This window comes from Carcharodon carcharias, chromosome 10 (genome assembly GCF_017639515.1).
Source record: "Carcharodon carcharias isolate sCarCar2 chromosome 10, sCarCar2.pri, whole genome shotgun sequence".
NCBI classification, from domain to species: Eukaryota; Metazoa; Chordata; class Chondrichthyes; order Lamniformes; family Lamnidae; genus Carcharodon; species Carcharodon carcharias.
Genome location: NC_054476.1, coordinates 143979706 through 143999859, shown reverse-complemented (window position 1 = coordinate 143999859; position 20154 = coordinate 143979706). Strand labels below are relative to the sequence as shown.

Sequence of the window (20154 nt, the reverse complement as noted above, 5' to 3'; positions counted from 1 at the left end):
GAGAGACGGGGAAGGGGGAGAGAGAGACTCGGGGAGGAAGGAGAGAGAGAGACTCGGGGAGGAAGGAGAGAGAGAGACTCGGGGAGGAAGGAGAGAGAGTGACTCGGGGAGGAGGGGGAGAGAGACGGGGGTAGGAGGGGGAGAGAGACGGGGGAGGAGGGGGAGAGAGACGGGAGGAGGAGGGGGAGAGAGACGGGGGGAGAAGTGGGAGAGAGACGGGGGAGGAGGGGGAGAGAGACGGGTGGAGAGAGACGGGTGGAGAGAGACGGGTGGAGAGAGACGGGTGGAGAGAGATGGGGGGAGAGAGGCGGGGAAGGGGGAGAGAGAGAGACTCGGGGAGGAGGGGGAGAGAGAAAGAGACGGGGAGGAGGGAGAGAGAGAGAGGGAGGAGGGTGAGAGAGAGAGAGAGACGGGGAGGAGGGGGAGAGAGACGGGGGAGGAGGGGGAGAGAGAGAGAGATGGGGACGTGGGGGAGGGAAAGAGAGGGGGAGGGAAAGACTAGGGGAGGGGGGAGAGAGAGACTGGGGAGAGAGAGTGGAGGGGGAGACTGCGGGAGGGGGGAAGAGATAGACAGGGATGGGGGAGAGAGAAACAGGGGAGGGGGAGACAGAGACTGGGGGGGAGAAAGGGGAAGGGAGAGACTGGGGCATGGGGGAAAGGAGATGGGGGGAGTGGGGGAGAGAGAGAAAGGGGGGAGAGGAGGGGGAGGAGGGGGAGAGAGGGAGGAGGGGTAGAGGGAGAGGAGTGGGAGAGAGAGAGGACAGGGACAGAGAGAGACGGGGGAGGGAAAGACTGGGGGGGAGAGAGAGAGAGTGGAGGGGGGAGAGAGATACAGTGGAGGGGGGAGACAGGGACTTGGGGGGAGAAAGGGGAAGGGAGAGACTGGGGCACGGGGGAAGAGAGATGGGGGGAGCGGGGGAGAGGGAGGGATGGGGGAGGGGGGAGAAAGAGAGATGGGAGAGGGGAAGAGAGAGAGATGGGGAGGGGGGAGAGAGAGATGGGGAGGGGACAGAGAGAGATGGGGAGGGGGGAGAGAGAGATGGGGAGGGGGGAGAGAGAGATGGGGAGGGGGGAGTAAGGGAGATGGGGAGGGGGAGAGAGACGGGGGAGAGAGAGAGATGGGGAGGGGAGGGGGAGAGAGAGAGATGGGGAGGAGGGAGAGAGAGAGATGTGGGAGAGAAGGGGGGAGAGAGAGAGAGAAAGGGGGAGGGGGGGAGAGAGAGAAAGGGGGAGGGGGGAGAGAGAGAGATGGCGGAGGGGGGAGAGAGAGAGATGGGGGAGGGGGGAGAGAGAGAGATGGCGGAGGGGGGAGAGAGAGAGATGGGGAGGAGGGAGAGAGAGAGATGGGGGAGGAGGGAGAGAGAGAGATGGGGGAGGAGGGAGAGAGAGAGATGGGGGAGGAGGGAGAGAGAGAGATGGGGGAGGGGGGGAGAGAGAGAGATGGTGGAGTGGGGAGAGAGAGAGAGATGGGGAGGGGGAGGGGGGAGAGAGAGTGATGGGGAGGGGGGAGTAAGAGAGATGGGGGAGGGGGGAGGGGAGAGAGACTGGGGGAGAGGAAAAGAGAACAGGAGGGGATAAGATAGATGGGGTGCGGAAGAGAGTGGGGGGGTGGGAGTGGTTGAGGGGAGAGAGGGAGACTTGGTGGGGGGCAAGATGGGGGAAGGGGGTATGAGAGATGGGGTGAGGGGCAGTGACTGGCGGAGACAGTCTGGGGGAGCAGTGTGTTTACCTGATAACACTGCAGCTTGGCCGGGTTCCACTTGAAAAGGCTTCACTTCCTGAGAAGCAGCTGAAGCTGGTTGGAACTGGGTGTTGTGGTGAGGTCAGCCAGCTGCTCACACACCAGACTCAGCACTTGTTTTCCCATCAAAATATTTTCCTGTTTTCCTTCTCCTTTTCTACATGCGATATCACGATGGAGATGTTTCCTTGCTCCCTCTGATTTGCTGACTCCGACAAACTGTCTAATAGGCTGAGTGAACAAAATGACAAATCGCATGCAATTCGTCTGTTAACCCTTCCTCTTCCAAACCTAGGGGAATTGATCCTGAGCCAAGCAAAACTTCACACACATTAGGCATAGATTGTACCCCCACTGTACACAATCCCAACGGACCCAAACCCCTTCCCGTTCACTCCCACTGTACACAATCCCAACGGACCCAAACCCCTTCCCGTTCACTCCCATTGTACACAATCCCAACGGACCCAAACCCCTTCCCATTCACTCCCACTGTACACAATCCCAATGGACCCAAACCCCTTCCCATTCACTCCCACTGTACACAATCCCAATGGACCCAAACCCCTTCCCGTTCACTCCCACTGTACACAATCCCAATGGACCCAAACCCCTTCCCATTCACGCCCACTGTACACAATCCCAATGGACCCAAACCCCTTCCCATTCACTCCCACTGTACACAATCCCAACGGACCCAAACCCTTTCCCGTTCACTCCCAACGGACCCAAACCCTTTCCCGTTCACTCCCAACGGACCCAAACCCTTTCCCGTTCACTCCCAATGGACCCAAACCCCTTCCCGTTCACTCCCACTGTACACAATCCCAATGGACCCAAACCCCTTCCCATTCACGCCCACTGTACACAATCCCAATGGACCCAAACCCCTTCCCATTCACGCCCACTGTACACAATCCCAATGGACCCAAACCCCTTCCCATTCACGCCCACTGTACACAATCCCAATGGACCCAAACCCTTTCCCGTTCACTCCCACTGTACACAATCCCAATGGACCCAAACCCTTTCCCGTTCACTCCCACTGTACACAATCCCAATGGACCCAAACCCATTCCGTTCACTCCCACTGTACACAATCCCAATGGACCCAAACCCTTTCCCGTTCACTCCCACTGTACACAATCCCAATGGACCCAAACCCTTTCCCGTTCACTCCCACTGTACACAATCCCAACGGACCCAAACCCTTTCCCGTTCACTCCCACTGTACACAATCCCAATGGACCCAAACCCCTTCCCATTCACTCCCACTGTACACAATCCCAATGGACCCCGTCCCAACAAACCACCACTCCTCCCATTCACTCCCACTGTACACAATCCCAATGGACCCAAACCCTTTCCCGTTCACTCCCACTGTACACAATCCCAATGGACCCAAACCCTTTCCCGTTCACTCCCACTGTATTTAGTTCCTGGAAACAGAGGGATTCCTTCACATCAGAATTCCTACAAATTTTTAACTATTGCCATGGTCAAGAATGGAACACAAAATTCCAACCCCCTCCCCCTCCAAAACTCCAAACCCCTCCCCCCTCCAAAATTCCAAACCCCCTCCCCCCTCCAAAACTCCAACCCCCCTCCCCCTCCAAAACTCCAACCCCCTCCCCCCTCCAAAACTCCAACCCCCTCCCCCCTCCAAAACTCCAACCCCCCCACTCCCCCCTCCAAAACTCCAACCCCCTCCCCCCTCCAAAACTCCAACCCCCTCCCCCCTCCAAAACTCCAACCCCCTCCCCCCCTCCAAAACTCCAACCCCCTCGCCCCTCCAAAACTCCAACCCCCTCCCCCCTCCAAAACTCCAACCCCCTCCCCCCTCCAAAACTCCAACCCCCTCCCCCCTCCAAAACCTCCAACCCCCTCCCCCCTCCAAAACTCCAACCCCCTCCCCCTCCAAAACTCCAACCCCCTCCCTTCTCCAAAACTCCAACCCCCTCCCCCCTCCAAAACTCCAACCCCCTCCCCCCTCCAAAACTCCAACCCCCTCGCCCCTCCAAAACTCCAACCCCCTCCCCCCTCCAAAACTCCAACCCCCTCCCCCCTCCAAAACTCCAACCCCCTCCCCCTCCAAAACTCCAACCCCCTCCCCCCTCCAAAACTCAACCCCCTCCCTTCTCCAAACTCCAACCCCCTCCCCCTCCAAAACTCCAACCCCCTCGCCCCTCCAAAACTCCAACCCCCTCCCCCCTCCAAAACTCCAACCCCCTCCCCCTCCAAAACTCCAACCCCCTCCCCCCTCCAAAACTCCAACCCCCTCCCCTGCTCCAAAACTCCAACCCCCTCGCCCCTCCAAAACTCCAACCCCCTCCCCCCCTCCAAAACTCCAACCCCCTCCCCCCTCCAAAACTCCAACCCCCTCCCCCCTCCAAAAACTCCAACCCCCTCCCCCCTCCAAAACTCCAACCCCCTCCCCCTCCAAAACTCCAACCCCCCTCCCCCTCCAAAACTCCAACCCCCTCCCCCTCCAAAACTCCAACCCCCTCCCCCTCCAAAACTCCAACCCCTCCCCCCTCCAAAACTCCAACCCCCTCGCCCCTCCAAAACTCCAACCCCCTCCCCCTCCAAAACTCCAACCCCCCTCCCCCCTCCAAAACTCCAACCCCCTCCCCCTCCAAAACTCCAACCCCCTCCCACTCCAAAACTCCAACCCCCTCCCTGCTCCAAAACTCCAACCCCCTCCGCCCTCCAAAACTCCAACCCCCTCCCCCCTCCAAAACTCCACCCCCTCCCCCCCTCCCAAAACTCCAACCCCCTCCCTCTCCAAAACTCCAACCCCCTCCCCCCTCCCAAAACTCCAACCCCCTCCCCCCTCCAAACTCCAACCCCCTCCCCCCTCCAAAACTCCAACCCCCTCCCCCCTCCAAAACTCTCCAACCCCCTCCCCCCTCCAAAACTCCAACCCCCTCCCCCTCCAAAACTCCAACCCCCTCGCCCCTCCAAAACTCCAACCCCCTCGCCCCTCCAAAACTCCAACCCCCTCCCCCTCCAAAACTCCAACCCCCTCCCCCCTCCAAAACTCCAACCCCCTCCCCCTCCAAAACTCCAACCCCCTCCCCCTCCAAAACTCCAACCCCCTCCCCCTCCAAAACTCCAACCCCCTCCCCCCTCCAAAACTCCAACCCCCTCCCCCCTCCAAAACTCCAACCCCCTCCCCCCTCCAAAACTCCAACCCCCTCCCCCCTCCAAAACTCCAACCCCCTCCCCTCCTCCAAAACTCCAACCCCCTCCCCCCCTCCAAAACTCCAACCCCCTCCCCCCTCCAAAACTCCAACCCCCTCCCCCCTCCAAAACTCCAACCCCCTCCCCCCTCCAAAACTCCAACCCCCTCCCCCCTCCAAAACTCCAACCCCCTCCCCCCTCCAAAACTCCAACCCCCTCCCCCCTCCAAAACTCCAACCCCCTCCCCCCTCCAAAACTCCAACCCCCTCCCCGCTCCCCCCCCCTCCCCCCTCCCCTTTCCAACTCCCCCCCCCCCCCGCCGCCACCACTCCTCCTGTCACTGTAGTACAAACGTGAGACTCCCGGGAATCTCAAACTCAGCCCTGTAACCAATCCAGTGAGCCGATGCTGCCTTTGTACAGTTGGCAATGAGTCTCAGGGTGACTATTCAACCATGTGAGGCTGTACTGGGAGGCCAATGCAGCAACAAATGTTAATAAGTACAAGCCCAGATGTTGCAATCTCAACAGAGCTTTCACACACACACACCACCCCCCCCCCAACCCCCAACCCCACCCCACCTCCCCCCCCACCCCTTTCCTTCCGTTAGTTTGTGAACTCTGGTTCCTGCAGATTCAATTCGATATCACATCCCCGCTAATGTGGGGGAAGTCTCCTGGGCCCTATACCCTTCAGATCAGAGAGAGGAGGTGCCACAATTCAACCTCTGTAATCTTCAACCGGAATGGGAAAATGTAACCTGTGATCACAGCCCTGAGCAGAGCTCAGTGTCTCCAACTGGTATTGAAATGTTTACAAATTGCTTTGGGATTTGGAGGGTGGTGGGATTGAGGAGCTGGGGGGAGGTGGGATTGAGGAGCTGGGGGGAGGTGGGATTGAGGAGCTGGGGGGAGGTGGGATTGAGGAGCTGGGGGGAGGTGGGATTGAGGAGCTGGGGGGAGGTGGGATTGAGGAGCTGGGGGGAGGTGGGATTGAGGAGCTGGGGGGAGGTGGGATTGAGGAGCTGGGGGGAGGTGGGATTGAGGAGCTGGGGGGAGGTGGGATTGAGGAGCTGGGGGGAGGTGGGATTAAGGAGCTGGGGGGAGGTGGGATTGAGGAGCTGGGGGGAGGTGGGATTGAGGAGCTGGGGGGAGGTGGGATTGAGGAGCTGGGGGGAGGTGGGATTGAGGAGCTGGGGGGAGGTGGGATTGAGGAGCTGGGGGGAGGTGGGATTGAGGAGCTGGGGGGAGGTGGGATTGAGGGGTTTATTGGGGATGGGTGAAAAATCCTGTTGGGTCTTTTTCTGTTCCAGAACCTTCTTGATTCTGTTCTGCTTGGGCTGATAATAACTGTTGTTTCCCGGCATTCCTACAGATTTCTGTCTGTGTTACCGTATCTCTGGGCTTTGCTGGTCGGTGGAGGAATCACTTTGCTGCACTCCTCACTCTCTCTCTTTTGTCTCTCAATTTCCTTCCCAACTTCCCTTTGGCTGCTTGGTTTGTTTGCCCCCTCCCCCCTCGCTTCCCGCTCTTCCCTCGCCATGTTGCTGCTGTCCCTCTTTACCAATGACTGATGCAGTTATGGAAACGGGTAAGCACCATAGACTCTAGGGTGGAGGTGATCTTTTGGGTTTGATTGGGTTTTGGGATAGCTACTGTCTGAATGTGTGTTATTAGTAAAAACAGCAACTGGGAATATTTGACCTATGTTCCAGCTCGGGACTGATCCCTACCTAAGCACTGAGGCAAGAGAGGGAGTTCCTGCTCTCCAGCAATGCTCACTTCAGCCTGTCAAACATGCGAAGATACAAAATAGGAGCAGGAGGAGGCCATTCAGCCCCTCAAGCCTGCTCCACCATTCAATAAGATCATGGCTGATCTGTTTGTGTTTTGAGTTCTAATTTCCCATCTACCCCTGACAACCTTAGATTCTTGTTAGGCAAGGGAATCAATCTACCTCTGCCTTAAAAATATTCAGTGACCCCACCTCCACAACTTTCTGAGGCAGAGGGTTCCAAATTTGCACAACCCTCTCGGAGAAACAAATTCTCCTCATCTCTGTCCTATAAGGACGACCCCTAATTTTAAAGCAGTGTCCCCTAGTTCTGGACTCACCCACAAGAGGAAACATCCTTTCCACATCCACCTTGTCAAGACCATTCAGGATCTTATATACTTCAATCACGTCACCCCTCACTCTTCTAAACTCCAGTGGAAACAAGCCCAGTCTGTCGAACCTTCCCTCATAAGACAACCCACTCATTCCAGGTACCAATCTAGTAAACCTCCTCTGAACCGCCTCCAATGCATTTACATCCTTCCTTAAATAAGAAGATCAAAACTGCACTCAGTATTCGAGATGCGGTCTCACCAATGTCCTGTATAACTAAAGCATAACATCCTTACTTTTATGTTCAATCCCTCTCGTAATAAAGGATAGCATTCCATTAGCCTTCTTAATTGCATCTTATACCTGCGTACTAACTTTTTGTGACTCATGCACTAAAACACCAAGATCCCTGTGGTTCGATTAATGGTTTGTATGGAGAATCATAACAAGGAGCTGTGTGATGCAGGACTCTGTGCTCAGCAACCGTCCCCAGCCATCCTCTATTTAAGTAATACTCTGCTTTTTTATTCTTCCTGCCAAAGAGAACAACTTCACATTTTCCTACATTATACTCCAGATCTTTGCCCATTCACTCAACCTTTCTATATCCATCTGCAAACTCCTTATGTCTTCTCCACAACACATTTCCCTACCTATCTTTTGTGTCATCTGAAAATTTAGCTACCATGCCTTCACTCCCCTCATCTAAGTCATTGATATAAATTGTAAAAGGTTGAGGCCCCAGCACAGACCCCTGCAGGACACCACTTGTCACAACCTGCCAATCTGAAAAAGACCTATTTATGCATACTCTCTGTTTTCTGCCAGCCAGCCAATCTTCTATCCATGCCCATATGTTACCCCCTACACCAGGTGCTTTTATTTCCACAATAACCGTTGATGTGGAAGCTTATCAAATGCCTCCTGGAAATCCAAGTACAGCATGTCTATCGGTTCCCTTTTATCCACAGTGCATGTTATTCCTTCAAAGAATCCAATAAATTGATTAAACATGATTTCCCCTTCATAAAACCATGCTGACTCTTCCTGATTACCTTGAGTTTCTCTAAATGCCCAACTATAACCTCTTTCATAATCAATTCTAACACCTTCCCCATGACAGACATCAAGCTAACTGGTCTATAGTTTCCTGCTTTCTGCCTCCCTCCCTTCTTGCCCACTCACTCAATATTTGCTACTTTCCAGTCTGATGGAACCTTTCCAGAATCTAGGGAATTTTGGAAAATTGACACCAATGCATCTACTACCTCATTAGCCACCTCTTTTAAGCCGCTACGATGAAGTCCATATGGACCCGGAGACTTGTCAGCCACAGCTCCATCAGTTTGCTCAGTACCGCTTCCCTAGTGATTGTAATTTCACCAAGTTCCCCTCTCTCTTCCACCTCCTGATTTACAGATATTACTGGGATGTTTTTTGTATCTTCTTTAGTGAAGAAAGTAACAAAATATTTGTTAATTTCATCTTATTATCTACTATTAACTCCCCATTGTCACTCTCCAGAGGACCGACACTCACTTTAATTACTCTCTTCCTTTTTAAATACCTGTAGAAACTCTTGTTTACATTCCTAGCTAGCTTCCTCTCATACTCTAATTTATTTCTCCTGATTAACCTTCCAGTCATTCTCTACCATTCTGACCAATCATCTGGCCTGCCGCTCATCTTTGCGGAAGTTGTATGTTTTTTTCTTAAGTTTAATGCTTTCCTTAACTTCTTTAGTTAACCACGGATGGTGGGTCCTCCCTTTAGAATTTTTCTTGAGAGCATAGCTACAATGCTCCACTCTCCTTTATCCAAAGTGTAGCTATGATGCTGTCCCAGCCTCCCATACACAGACCGTAACTACAATTCTGCTACCCCTTCCATTCCTACAGCGCAGCCACAATGCTCCCCAGACGAGCCATGATTATCCCCCACCAGCCAATCCACACCACAACTTTTTTTCCCTTTATCATTTTCATAGGTGACACACTTGGCAGCTAGACTAGCATTTATTGCCCATCCCTAATTACCCCTTGTTCAGAGAGCATTTAAGAGTCAACACATTGGTGTGGTAGTCACATGCCAGATTCCCTAAAGGGCATTAGTGAACCAGGTGGAGGTTTTTTTTAAACAACAACAGTTCCATGGTCCTCATGATTTTTATGAGATTTTTATTGAATTGAAATTCCACCATCTGCTTTGGCAAGATTCAAACGCAGGTCCCCAAAGCACTACCCTGGATTACCAGTTTAGTGACAATACCACTACACCACCACCTCTCCTCAACACAGTGTCCTCCTAATGGATCACCTGCAGACACTTGGCAGCGAGGCCATGTGAATTTGCAGGTTTGGTTGGCACAGGATGGGACTGAGCGTGAGTTCAGAACGGACAGGGCAAGGGGAAAAATTATTAGCACTATTGGGGCAGGATCGGTGTCCTCATCCCTGGAAACGGGACCCACAACATTCCCGGTTTCAGCTGTGGCTTAGTGCTTAGCACGTTTATCTGTAAGTCTGAAGGTTGGAGGTTCAACCCCACCCCATATCCTCAGAAAACAAAGACTGATCCTCCAGTGCCTCCACTGAGGGAGTGCTGCACTGTCAGAGGGTCAGTACTGAGGGAGTACTGCACTGTCAGAGGGTCAGTATTGAGCGAGTGCTGCACAGTCAGAGGGTCAGTACTGAGGGAGTGCTGCACTGTCAGAGGGTCAGTACTGAGGGAGCGCTGCACTGTCGGAGGGTCAGTACTGAGGGTGTGCTTCACTGTCGGAGGGTCAGTACTGAGGGAGCGCTGCACTGTCGGAGCGTCAGTACTGAGGGAGCGCTGCACTGTCGGAGGGTCAGTACTGAGGGAGCGCTGCACTGTCGGAGGGTCAGTACTGAGGGAGCGCTGCACTGTCGGAGGGTCAATAATGAGGGAGCGCTGCACTGTCGGAGGGTCAGTACTGAGGGAGCGCTGCACTGTCGGAGTGTCAGTACTGAGGGACCGCTGCACTGTCGGAGGGTCAGTACTGAGGGAGCGCTGCACTGTCGGAGGATCAGTACTGAGGGAGCGCTGCACTGTCGGAGGGTCAGTACTGAGGGAGCGCTGCACTGTCGGAGTGTCAGTACTGAGGGACCGCTGCACTGTCGGAAGGTCAGTACTGAGGGAGCGCTGCACTGTCGGAGGATCAGTACTGAGGGAGCGCTGCACTGTCGGAGGGTCAGTACTGAGGGAGCGCTGCACTGTCGGAGTGTCAGTACTGAGGGAGCGCTGCACTGTCGGAGTGTCAGTACTGAGGGAGCGCTGCACTGTCGGAGTGTCAGTACTGAAGGAGCGCTGCACTGTCAGAGGGTCAGTACTGAGGGAGTGCTGCACTGTCAGAGGGTCAGTACTGAGGGAGCGCTGCACTGTCAGAGGGTCAGTACTGAGGGAGCGCTGCACTGTCAGAGGGTCAGTACTGAGGGAGTGCTGCACTGTCAGAGGGTCAGTACTGAGGGAGTGCTGCACTGTCAGAGGGTCAGTACTGAGGGAGTGCTGCACTGTCAGAGGGTCAGTACTGAGGGAGTGCTGCACTGTCAGAGGGTCAGTACTGAGGGAGTGCTGCACTGTCAGAGGGTCAGTACTGAGGAAGTGCTGCACTGTCAGTGGGTCAGCAGTACTGAGGGGAGTGCTGCGCTGTCGGAGGGTCAGTACCGAGGGAGTGCTGCACTGTCGGAGGGTCAGTACCGAGGGGGTGCTGCACTGTCAGAGGGTCAGTACCGAGGGAGTGCTGCACTGTCAGAGGATCAGTACTGAGGGAGTGCTGCACTGTCGGATGTGCTGCCTTTTGGATGAAACATAACACCGATTGCCCCATGAATTCCCTGTGGTGGGTGTGGAAGATTCTCTGGCTGCTATTTGAAGAAGATCAAGGGAGTTCTCGCCCTTATCTGGGTATTATAGGAACTGAGAAGCAGGTGTAGGCCATTCGGCCCCTCGAGCCTGCTCTGCCATTTAACTAGATCATGGCTGATCTTTTACCTCAGTGCCATCTTCCCGCATTATCCCCGTATCCCTTTAATGTCATTGGTATCTGGCTGCTGTTATCACCTTGCTGTTTGTGGGATCTTGCTATGTATGTATGTATTGGTTGTCATGTTTCCTGTATAGAGCAGTGTCTGTGCTTCACACAGTGTTTCAGTCGCTCTCTGGCGCAGATCAACTGGCCTTCTCCCAGAATGCAGTTTCATTTGTTACCCTCTCTCTCCTCAGTCAGTCTCTACTCCTCCATCTTTGGCGTCCTGCAACTGCTTTGCTTGATGACAGCCCCTGTGATTGGCTATATCATGGACTGGAAATTGAAGGACTGCGATGATGGGAGCAGCGAAATTGACGAGAAAGCACTGTCAGCTGGGACAAAGTAAGTGAGGAAGGAGAGAGAATGGGGACATGGAGAGTTTCGGACTTTTTACACAGAGGGTGTGAAATACATTGTCAGCCATTAGTAGCAACAGAGTATCCAGGGAATACAGGGCAAATAGAGGGTATGATGGTAATTGTAGGATATGGGGGTAAATAGAGGGTACGATGGTAAATGTAGGATGTGGAGGCAAATGAAAGGTATTAACATAAGGAAGTGACATGTTTATTGGAAGAGTGAATGGGCAGGGGGTTGGTTTATGGATTGGTGAGTGGGTAGGGACTTGGGTTATGGGTTGGTAAGTGGGCAGGGGTTTGGGTTATGGGTTGGTGAGTGGGCAGGGGGTTGGCTTATGGGTTGGTAAGTGGGCAGGGGGCTGGTTTATGGGTTGGTGAGTGGTTAGGAAGTTGGGTTATGGGTTGGTGAGCAGGTTGGGGTTGGGTTACAGGTTGGTGGGTGGGTAGGGGGTTGGGTTATGGGTTGGTGAGTGGGCAGGGGTTTGGGTTATGGGTTGGTGAGTGGGCAGGGGGTTGGTTTATGGATTGGTGAGTGGGCAGGGGGCTGGTTTATGGGTTGGTGAGTGGGCAGGGGATTGGGTTATGGGTTGGTGAGTGGGCTGGGGTTTGGGTTATGGGTTGGTGAGTGGGCAGGGGTTTGGTTTATGGGTTGGTGAGTGGGCAGGAAGTTGGGTTATGGGTTGGTGAATGGGCAGGAAGTTGGGTTATGGGTTGGTGAGTGGACAGGAAGTTGGGTTATGGGTTGGTGAGTGGGCAGGAGATTGGGTTATGGGTTGGTGAGTGGGCAGGAGGTTGGGTTATGGGTTGGTGAGTGGACAGGAAGTTGGGTTATGGGTTGGTGAGTGGGCAGGAGGTTGGGTTATGGGTTGGTGAGTGGGCAGGGGATTGGGTTATGGGTTGGTGAGTGAGCAGGGGGCTGGTTTATGGGTTGGTGAGTGGGCAAGAGTTTGGTTTATGGATTGGTAAGTGGGCAGGGGTTTGGTTTATGGGTTGGTGAGCAGGTTGGGTTAGAGGTTGGTGAGTGGGTAGGGGGCTGGGTTATGGGTTGGTGAGTGGGTAGGGGGCTGGGTTATGGGTTGGTGAGTGGGCAGGGTGTTGATTTATGGGTTAGTGAGCAGGCAGGAGGTTGGTTTATGGGCTGGTGAGTGGGCAGGAGGTTGGTTTATGGGCTGGTGAGTGGGCAGGTGTTTGGGTTATGGGTTGGTGAATGGGCAGGGGCTTAGGTTATGGGTTGGTGGATGGGCAGGGGGTTGGGTTACGGGTTGGTGGATGGGCAGGGGGTTGGGTTACGGGTTGGTAAGTGGGCAGGGGTTTGGTTTATGGGTTGGTGAGTGGGCAGGGGGCTGGGTTATGGGTTGGTGAGTGAGCAGGGGGCTGGGTTATGGGTTGGTGAGTGGGCAGGGGGTTGGGTTAAGGGTTGGTGAATGGGCAGGAGGTTGGGTTATGGGTTGGTGAGTGGGCAGGAGGTTGGGTTACGGGTTGGTGAATGGGCAGGAGGTTGGGTTATGGGTTGGTGAGTGGGCAGGGGGCTGGGTTAAGGGTTGGTGAATGGGCAGGAGGTTGGGTTATGGGTTGGTGAATGGCAGGGGGCTGGGTTAAGGGTTGGTGAATCGGCAGGAGGTTGGATTACGGGTTGGTGAATGGGCAGGGGGCTGGATTATGGGTTGGTGAGTGGGCAGGGGGTTGGGTTGTGGGTTGGTGAGTGAGCAGGGGGTTGGGTTATGGATTGGTGAGTGGGCAGGGGGTTGGGTTATGGGTTGGTGAGTGGGCAGGGGGTTGGGTTACGGGTTGGTGAATGGGCAGGAGGTTGGATTACGGGTTGGTGAATGGGCAGGGGGCTGGATTATGGGTTGGTGAGTGGGCAGGGGGCTGGGTTAAGGGTTGGTGAATGGGCAGGAGGTTGGATTACGGGTTGGTGAATGGGCAGGGGGCTGGATTATGGGTTGGTGAGTGGGCAGGGTGTTGGGTTGTGGGTTGGTGAGTGGGTAGGGGGTTGGGTTATGGGTTGGTGAGTGGGCAGGGGGTTGGGTTATGGGTTGGTGAGTGGGCAGGGGGTTGGGTTACGGGTTGGTGAATGGGCAGGAGGTTGGATTACGGGTTGGTGAATGGGCAGGGGGCTGGATTATGGGTTGGTGAGTGGGCAGGGGGTTGGGTTATGGGTTGGTGAGTGGGCAGGAGGTTGGGTTATGGGTTGGTGAGTGGGCAGGGGGCTGAGTTATGGGTTGGTGAGTGGGCAGGGGGTTGGGTTATGGGTTGGTGAATGGGCAGGTGGTTGGGTTTTGGGTTGATGAGCGGGCAGGAGGTTGGTTTATGGGTTGGTGAGTAATGCCCTTTATACACACTGTGATAATTACTGGCTCTGATTTTTTTTTGCCTTCAATGTTGCTGGAGCTCTCAGTCTCTCACTGGGCCAGTTTCTGATTCCTTCTTCACTTTGTTACAGACCGAGCGTAAAGAAAAGGGACCGAAAAATTCAGAAAATCACCAATGCCACCCGAGCTTTTGTCTTCACTAACCTCCTCCTAGTGGGATTTGGAATCACCTGTCTGATCCCAAACCTCCCCCTCCAGGTAACCAACAGCAGTGGCTCTGAAATTGGATGGGGTGTGGTGTGGGGTGTGGTGGGGTTGGGGGGGGCTCCATTTCCAACCCTCCCTCACCCAATGGATGATGACTCTTGTTTCCAAACAAGTCACTGAAACTCTACAGCCAAATGGGTGCTTGTCTGAAGCCATTCAGTGAGGGTTGATAGGGAGATATGGAAGGCTTCCCCTAGAGGTCAGGGGCTTCTGTCTGATGTCAGGGACCACATTGGCTCCCAGCTCATCCTGTCCCTTTCCTTGGATCCAGTGATTGGTGTTCCCCCCCCATCTCCCTCCTGGTCCCTCACTGACTCCGTGCCTTTGGACTTTCTCAGCTGTGGCTCAGTGGGACACACTCACTCACTCATTCATTCACTCACTCACTCACTTACTCATTCACTCACCCTCTCACACACACACACCCACTCACACTCACACACACACCCACTCACGCACTCACTCACACACACACACACACCCACTCACACACTCACTCACACTCACACACACACTCACACTCACTCACACACACACTCACTCACACACACACACACACACTCACACACACACTCACACTCACACATACACACTCACACACACATATACACACACACACAGACACTCACACACTCACTCACACACTCACACTCACTCACACACACACACATACCCACACACACATACGTACACACACACACACACACACACACAGACACACACAGACACACTCTCTCACACACACTCTCTCACACACACATTCACACAGACACAGACACACACACACAGACACACACACATACCCCTTAGTCAGAAGATTGTGGGTTGGAGTCTCACTCCAAAGGCCTGAGCACAAAATCCAGCAGGCTGACACTCCCAGTACCAGGAGGAATGTTCTGTCAGTCCAGTACTGGATGTTGAATAAGCAGTCTGATAATTTAGCAACAGTGGAGGAGTTGAGAGAGGTGGGGGAGAGCTGGGTGTCATCATCATACATGTGAAAACTAACACTGTGCCTTTGGATGATATCCAAGGGGCAACATGTAGATGAGGAACAGGAGAGGGCCAAGGATAGATCATTAGGGACACCAGAGGTAACAGTGCAGGAGCAGCAGGGGAAGCCATTGCAAGTGATTCACTGGCTATGATTAGATAAATAAGAACAGAACCAGGTGAGAGCAGTCCCACCCAGCTGGACGATGGTGGAGAGGTGTTGGAGTAGGATGGTGTGGTGACTGTGTCAAAGGCTGCAGTCAGGTCAAGAAGGACGAGCAGGGAAAGTTTACCTTTGTAACAGTCACATAGAATGTCATTTGTCACTTTGATAAGAGTTGTTTCAGTACAGTGAGAGGGTGGGCTGGCAGTTTGCAAGAATAGTGTGTTCAACAGTGATTACACTTCAAAAATATGTAATTGGCTGTCAAGAGTTTTGGGATGTCCCAAAATTGTGAAAGGCACAATAGAAATGCATGGCCCTCTGACCCTGGGATGGGAGGTTGGCACTTTTATCCTTTGCTGCCACCTGGTGCCAGGTATTCCCATTACAGCTGTTTGAGGGGCTGAGAGTCGCTCGCTCACTCTCCCTGTTCCAGGGACTGTCTCAGCACCTGCTTTCTAACCAATTCTTCACACTCCCACCCCCACAGAATACTCACTGGGAGCTGTTTCCACAGTACCCCTCAGTCTCTCCATTGGTGGTCTTACACTCGTAAGTGGGAAGATGAAGGAGCAGCAAACGGAGGGAAAGGGGAGCTTTTGAAGTGTAGTCACAGTTGCATTGTGGGAAATGTGGCAATCAAATAATGCACAGCAAGATCCCGCCAATAGAAAGGTGATGTTAGGTGAGGGATAAACATTGGCCCTAGGATACATGGAATAATGTCCCCACCCTCCTTCCAATACTGGCCCTGAAATCTTTTGCAACCACCTGGCAGGGCCTGAGTTTAAAATCTCTTCTGAAAGACAGCGACTCTAACAGTGCAGCACTCCCTCAGTACTGCAGGAAGTAACAGTCTGGATTAAATGTTTGAATCTCTGATGTGGGACTTGAACCCAGGACCTTCTGTCTCTGACGCGAGTGTGCTACCCACACAGTCCTTTGTTTCATCATTGAGTTCTGGGTGTTTTATATGTAATCCCAGTCAGTCACAGTTCATTTTGTCCCTGCTCCTCCCCCATTGATTTCTGCTGGAATATAATCACCAGCATCACTGGACACCCTCACGCCCTCCCCCCTCCCCCACACCCTCTCCCCTCCCCCACACCCTCTCCCCTCCCCCACGCCCTCCCCCACGCCCTCCCCCCTCCCCCACACCCTCTCCCCTCCCCCACACCCTCTCCCCCGCGCTCTCTCCCCTCCCCCACACCCTCTCCCTCTCCCCCGCGCTCTCTCCCCTCCCCCGCGCTCTCTCCCCTCCCCCACACCCTCTCCCTCTCCCCCGCGCTCTCTCCCCTCCCCCGCGCTCTCTCCCCTCCCCCGCGCCCTCTCCCCCTCCCCTGCGCCCTCTCCCCCTCCCCGCGCCCTCTCCCACTCCCCCATGCCCTCTCCCATCCCCCACGCCCTCTCCCCTCCTCCACACCATTTCTCTACCTCTTTCCCACATGTTCTCCTCCCCCTGCCCATAGTTTTGTTCCAACAACAAGAAACAACAGCAGGGAAGGGAGTTTGCTTGGGTGGGGTGAGTGGGTGGGGGATGGGATGTTTCCCCAGGGTGGGGGTGAGTGGGTGAGTGGGTGGGTGGGGGATGGGATGTTTCCCCAGGGTGAGTGTGAGTGGGTGGGGGATGGGATGTTTCCCCAGGGTGGGGGTGAGTGGGTGGGTGGGGGGTGGGACGTTTCCCCAGGGTGGGGGGTAGTATCCCCAGGGTGGGGCTGGTATACAATTGGGATCCTCCTTCACTGTTTCTCGTTCTTTGCAGATTCTGTCCTTCATTCTTCACACGATTGTCCGAGGTTTCATTCACTCAGCCGTGGGTGGACTTTACGCTGCTGTGTGAGTAGCAGATCATTATCGAGCTTGTCCACTTTGTATCAGCCCAAGGGTCAAGCAATGCAAAAATGCTATGTACAATCCGAGTGCGCCCGGTCTATCATCCCTCACTCGGTGCCGGCGCCATCGTCCGGTCTATCACCCCTCACCCGGTGCCGGCGCTATCGTCCGGTCTATCACCCCTCACCCAGTGCCGGCGCTATCGTCCGGTCTATCACCCCTCACCTGGTGCCGGCGCTATCGTCCAGTCTATCACCCCTCACCCGGTGCCGGCACTATCATCCAGTCTATCACCCCTCACCCAGTGCCGGCGCACCTGGTCCATCCCTATCATCCGGTGCTGGCGCTATCGCCTGGTCTATTCCTATCGCCCGGTCTATTCCTATCGCCCGGTGCTGGCGCTATCGCCCGGTCTATCACCCCTCACCCGGTGCCGGCGCACCTGGTTTATCACCCCTCACCCAGTGCCGGCGCACCTGGTTTATCACCCCTCACCCAGTGCCGGCGTGCCTTGTTGATCACCCCTCGCCCAGTGCGCCCGGTCTATCGCCCGCTGCGAGTGTGTGGGAATGCATTTTTTGGTCTCCTGTTTTAATAGCGACGCTCAGGGTTCACATCAACAGGGTTTAGACCAGTCACAAGGCCGTGTGTTTTCACACTTACACAAACTCGATTGACTTTATTCTCAGTTTCTGAAGTTGTTTCCTCACTGTTCCAGATATCCCTCCACACAGTTCGGCAGTTTGACAGGGATGCAGTCACTCATCAGTGCTCTCTTCGCTCTGCTACAACAACCCCTCTTCCTGGCGATGATGGGACCACTTGAAGGCGACCCTCTCTGGGTAAGATAGAGTAAAGTACACTGTCCCCATCAAACACTCCCAGGACAGGTACAGCATGGGGTTAGATACAGAGTAAAGCTCCCTCTACACTGTCCCCCATCAAACACTCCCAGGACAGGTACAGCACGGGGTTAGATACAGAGTAAAGCTCCCTCTACACTGTCCCCATCAAACACTCCCAGGGCAGGTACAGCATGGGGTTAGATACAGAATAAAGCTCCCTTTACACTGTCCCCATCAAACACTCCCAGGACAGGTACAGCACGGGGTTAGATACAGAGTAAAGCTCCCTCTACACTGTCCCCATCAAACTCTCCAGTTCTCTCCTGACCAGCCTCCCTCCTTCCACCCTCCGTACATTTAAAATGATCGAGAATTCTGCTGCCCTTATCTTGCTCACACTAAGCCCCTTTCCCTTATCCCCCCTGCATTCACTGACCTACACTGAACCAATGCCTCAATTTTAAAGTTCAGATCCTGTTTTCCAATCCCTCTGTGGCCTTGCCCCCTCCCTATATTTCAAATCTTCTCCAGCCCCACAACCCTCAACTCTGCCTTCCTCCAATTCTGGCCCCTCGTGCATCCCCAATTCCCATCGTTCCACCATTGGCAGCCCTGCCTTCAGCTGCCTGGGCCCTAAGCTCTGGTATTCCCTCCCTAAACCTCTCCACCTCCGTCTCTCCCCCTCCTGCCTAAAGACACTCCTTAAAACCGACCTATCCCGCTATCTCGGTTAAGTGGCATGTTTTATTTGATAACACCCCTGTGACGTGTCTTGTGGTTACAAGGTGCTGTATAAGGTGTTGATTGTGTGTGTTCCTTGCTCCCAGGTGAATATTGGTTTGCTGGGAGTCAGTATGCTGGGTTTCTGTCTCCCAGGCTACCTGCTCTATTACAGGCACCAGCTCAAGAAGCAGAGGCTCCAGAAAGCCGAAGATGCCAAACTCTTCATGAAAATCAATGGCAGCTCAAAGCACGAAGCTTTTGTGTAGGCCGAGGGCTTCCTTCACCACGCTGAGACAGGACTCTTTAGGCCAATGTTCACACTCGATCCATCAACAGACCCCCAGTGAGACGTTCAACAGTTTTCTGTTGGTGCTAGAAGCCCATTTCTGGGAGCCGACATCTTAGTATCATCGATTAATCAACGATATTTATGTGGGAAAGGGGAATATTTACCAACCCTTCCTCTCAGTAAGTTATTGGCTGAGGTCGCAGCTCTTGTGATTTTTATTTTAGATGGCTTTGTTTCACTGGGAGGATTTCCATTCAGAGCCTGCGGCCCAGTGTTCATGGCAAGCTCACTCCTTCCTCTGCCTCTCCCTCTCTCTCTCTCTCTTTCGCTCTCTCGCTCTCTGTCCCTCTTTCATTCTTTCCCTGATTCTCTCCTGGAGGGGCTGCCTGAGGAACAAGGAACCAAATACCTGGCCTGAGAGCAAGAGGTTTCCTGACTCTCTGCTTGAGGAGACCCAACCCTGGCCTGTTACCCCTCTCCCTCACCCCCACCATGACTCCCCTTCCCAAGCTGCAGGAGAGCAAAGGGGGGCAAATCCTAAATGCCACTTGTTAAATGCAGCCTCCTGTATTTTTATGGTACTGATTGGGGCATCGGAGAGATTAGCTAGCCCCCAGTCTTGGTGCTACAAGGGTTGCTCCTCAGACTCACACCCTGAGTGTATTTTGAGACTGACAATGCCGGGAAACCTGTACAAATGAGGATGAGGTTTCGCACTGGAGGAACCTGGACAATGGTGGGATTCAGGGAAAAGGTGAGGGTGGGGGATATAATCCGTGCTGAAACATTTTGGGGGTGAGGGGCATGGCTTTCATTTCCCCTCCCTCCCCAATCCCCCCCTCTACAGTGGTGAATGGGAAAGTGAAGGACCCCAGTATTTCAGCAGAACTGCGGGCTGGGGGTGGGAGTCGGGGTTGGGGTGGGGGAGTTAGGGGTGGTGGGTTGGGGGGGTGGGGAAGCAGTCAGTGTGATCCCTGATCCCTGTCACCAGAGGGAACAGGAGCACATCTGGCTCACTGCTGCCCTCTGCTGGTGGATTTTGTAACTGGAGGGAACTGCACAGGTTCAAGAAGTGAATTTGTCCCCGTCTAACTTCTTAGGAAGTCCTGAGCCTCTGATCCATTGTCCGAGAGATTACAAGCATTACAGCTTTGATGATGTGGTTGATCTTTATTATTTACTTTAGTAAATTGAAGGTTCTGACCTGCCCGAACATCACGCCTGGTTCAGTTTCTAAGCTGATGCCTTCTCCCCCTCCCCTGCCCTCCTTTCCTGAAGGTGCTAACTCT

General features: G+C 54.1%; 1 protein-coding gene across 3 annotated transcripts in view; it reads left to right on the top strand.

Moving 5' to 3' along the window:
• The window catches only part of slc43a2b (solute carrier family 43 member 2b), a 74442-nt gene extending 54669 nt beyond the window's left edge, over positions 1-19773 (top strand). For all 3 annotated transcript variants that reach the window (XM_041198412.1, XM_041198411.1, XM_041198410.1), the window contains 5 exons: positions 11276-11423; positions 13884-14010; positions 16938-17011; positions 17727-17850; positions 18681-19773. In XM_041198412.1, coding sequence (XP_041054346.1) covers positions 11276-11423; positions 13884-14010; positions 16938-17011; positions 17727-17850; positions 18681-18842 — 635 coding nt within the window. In that variant the 3' untranslated portion in view covers positions 18843-19773. The remainder of the gene's footprint in view (positions 1-11275; positions 11424-13883; positions 14011-16937; positions 17012-17726; positions 17851-18680) is intronic.
• The last annotated feature ends 381 nt before the right edge of the window (positions 19774-20154 follow it).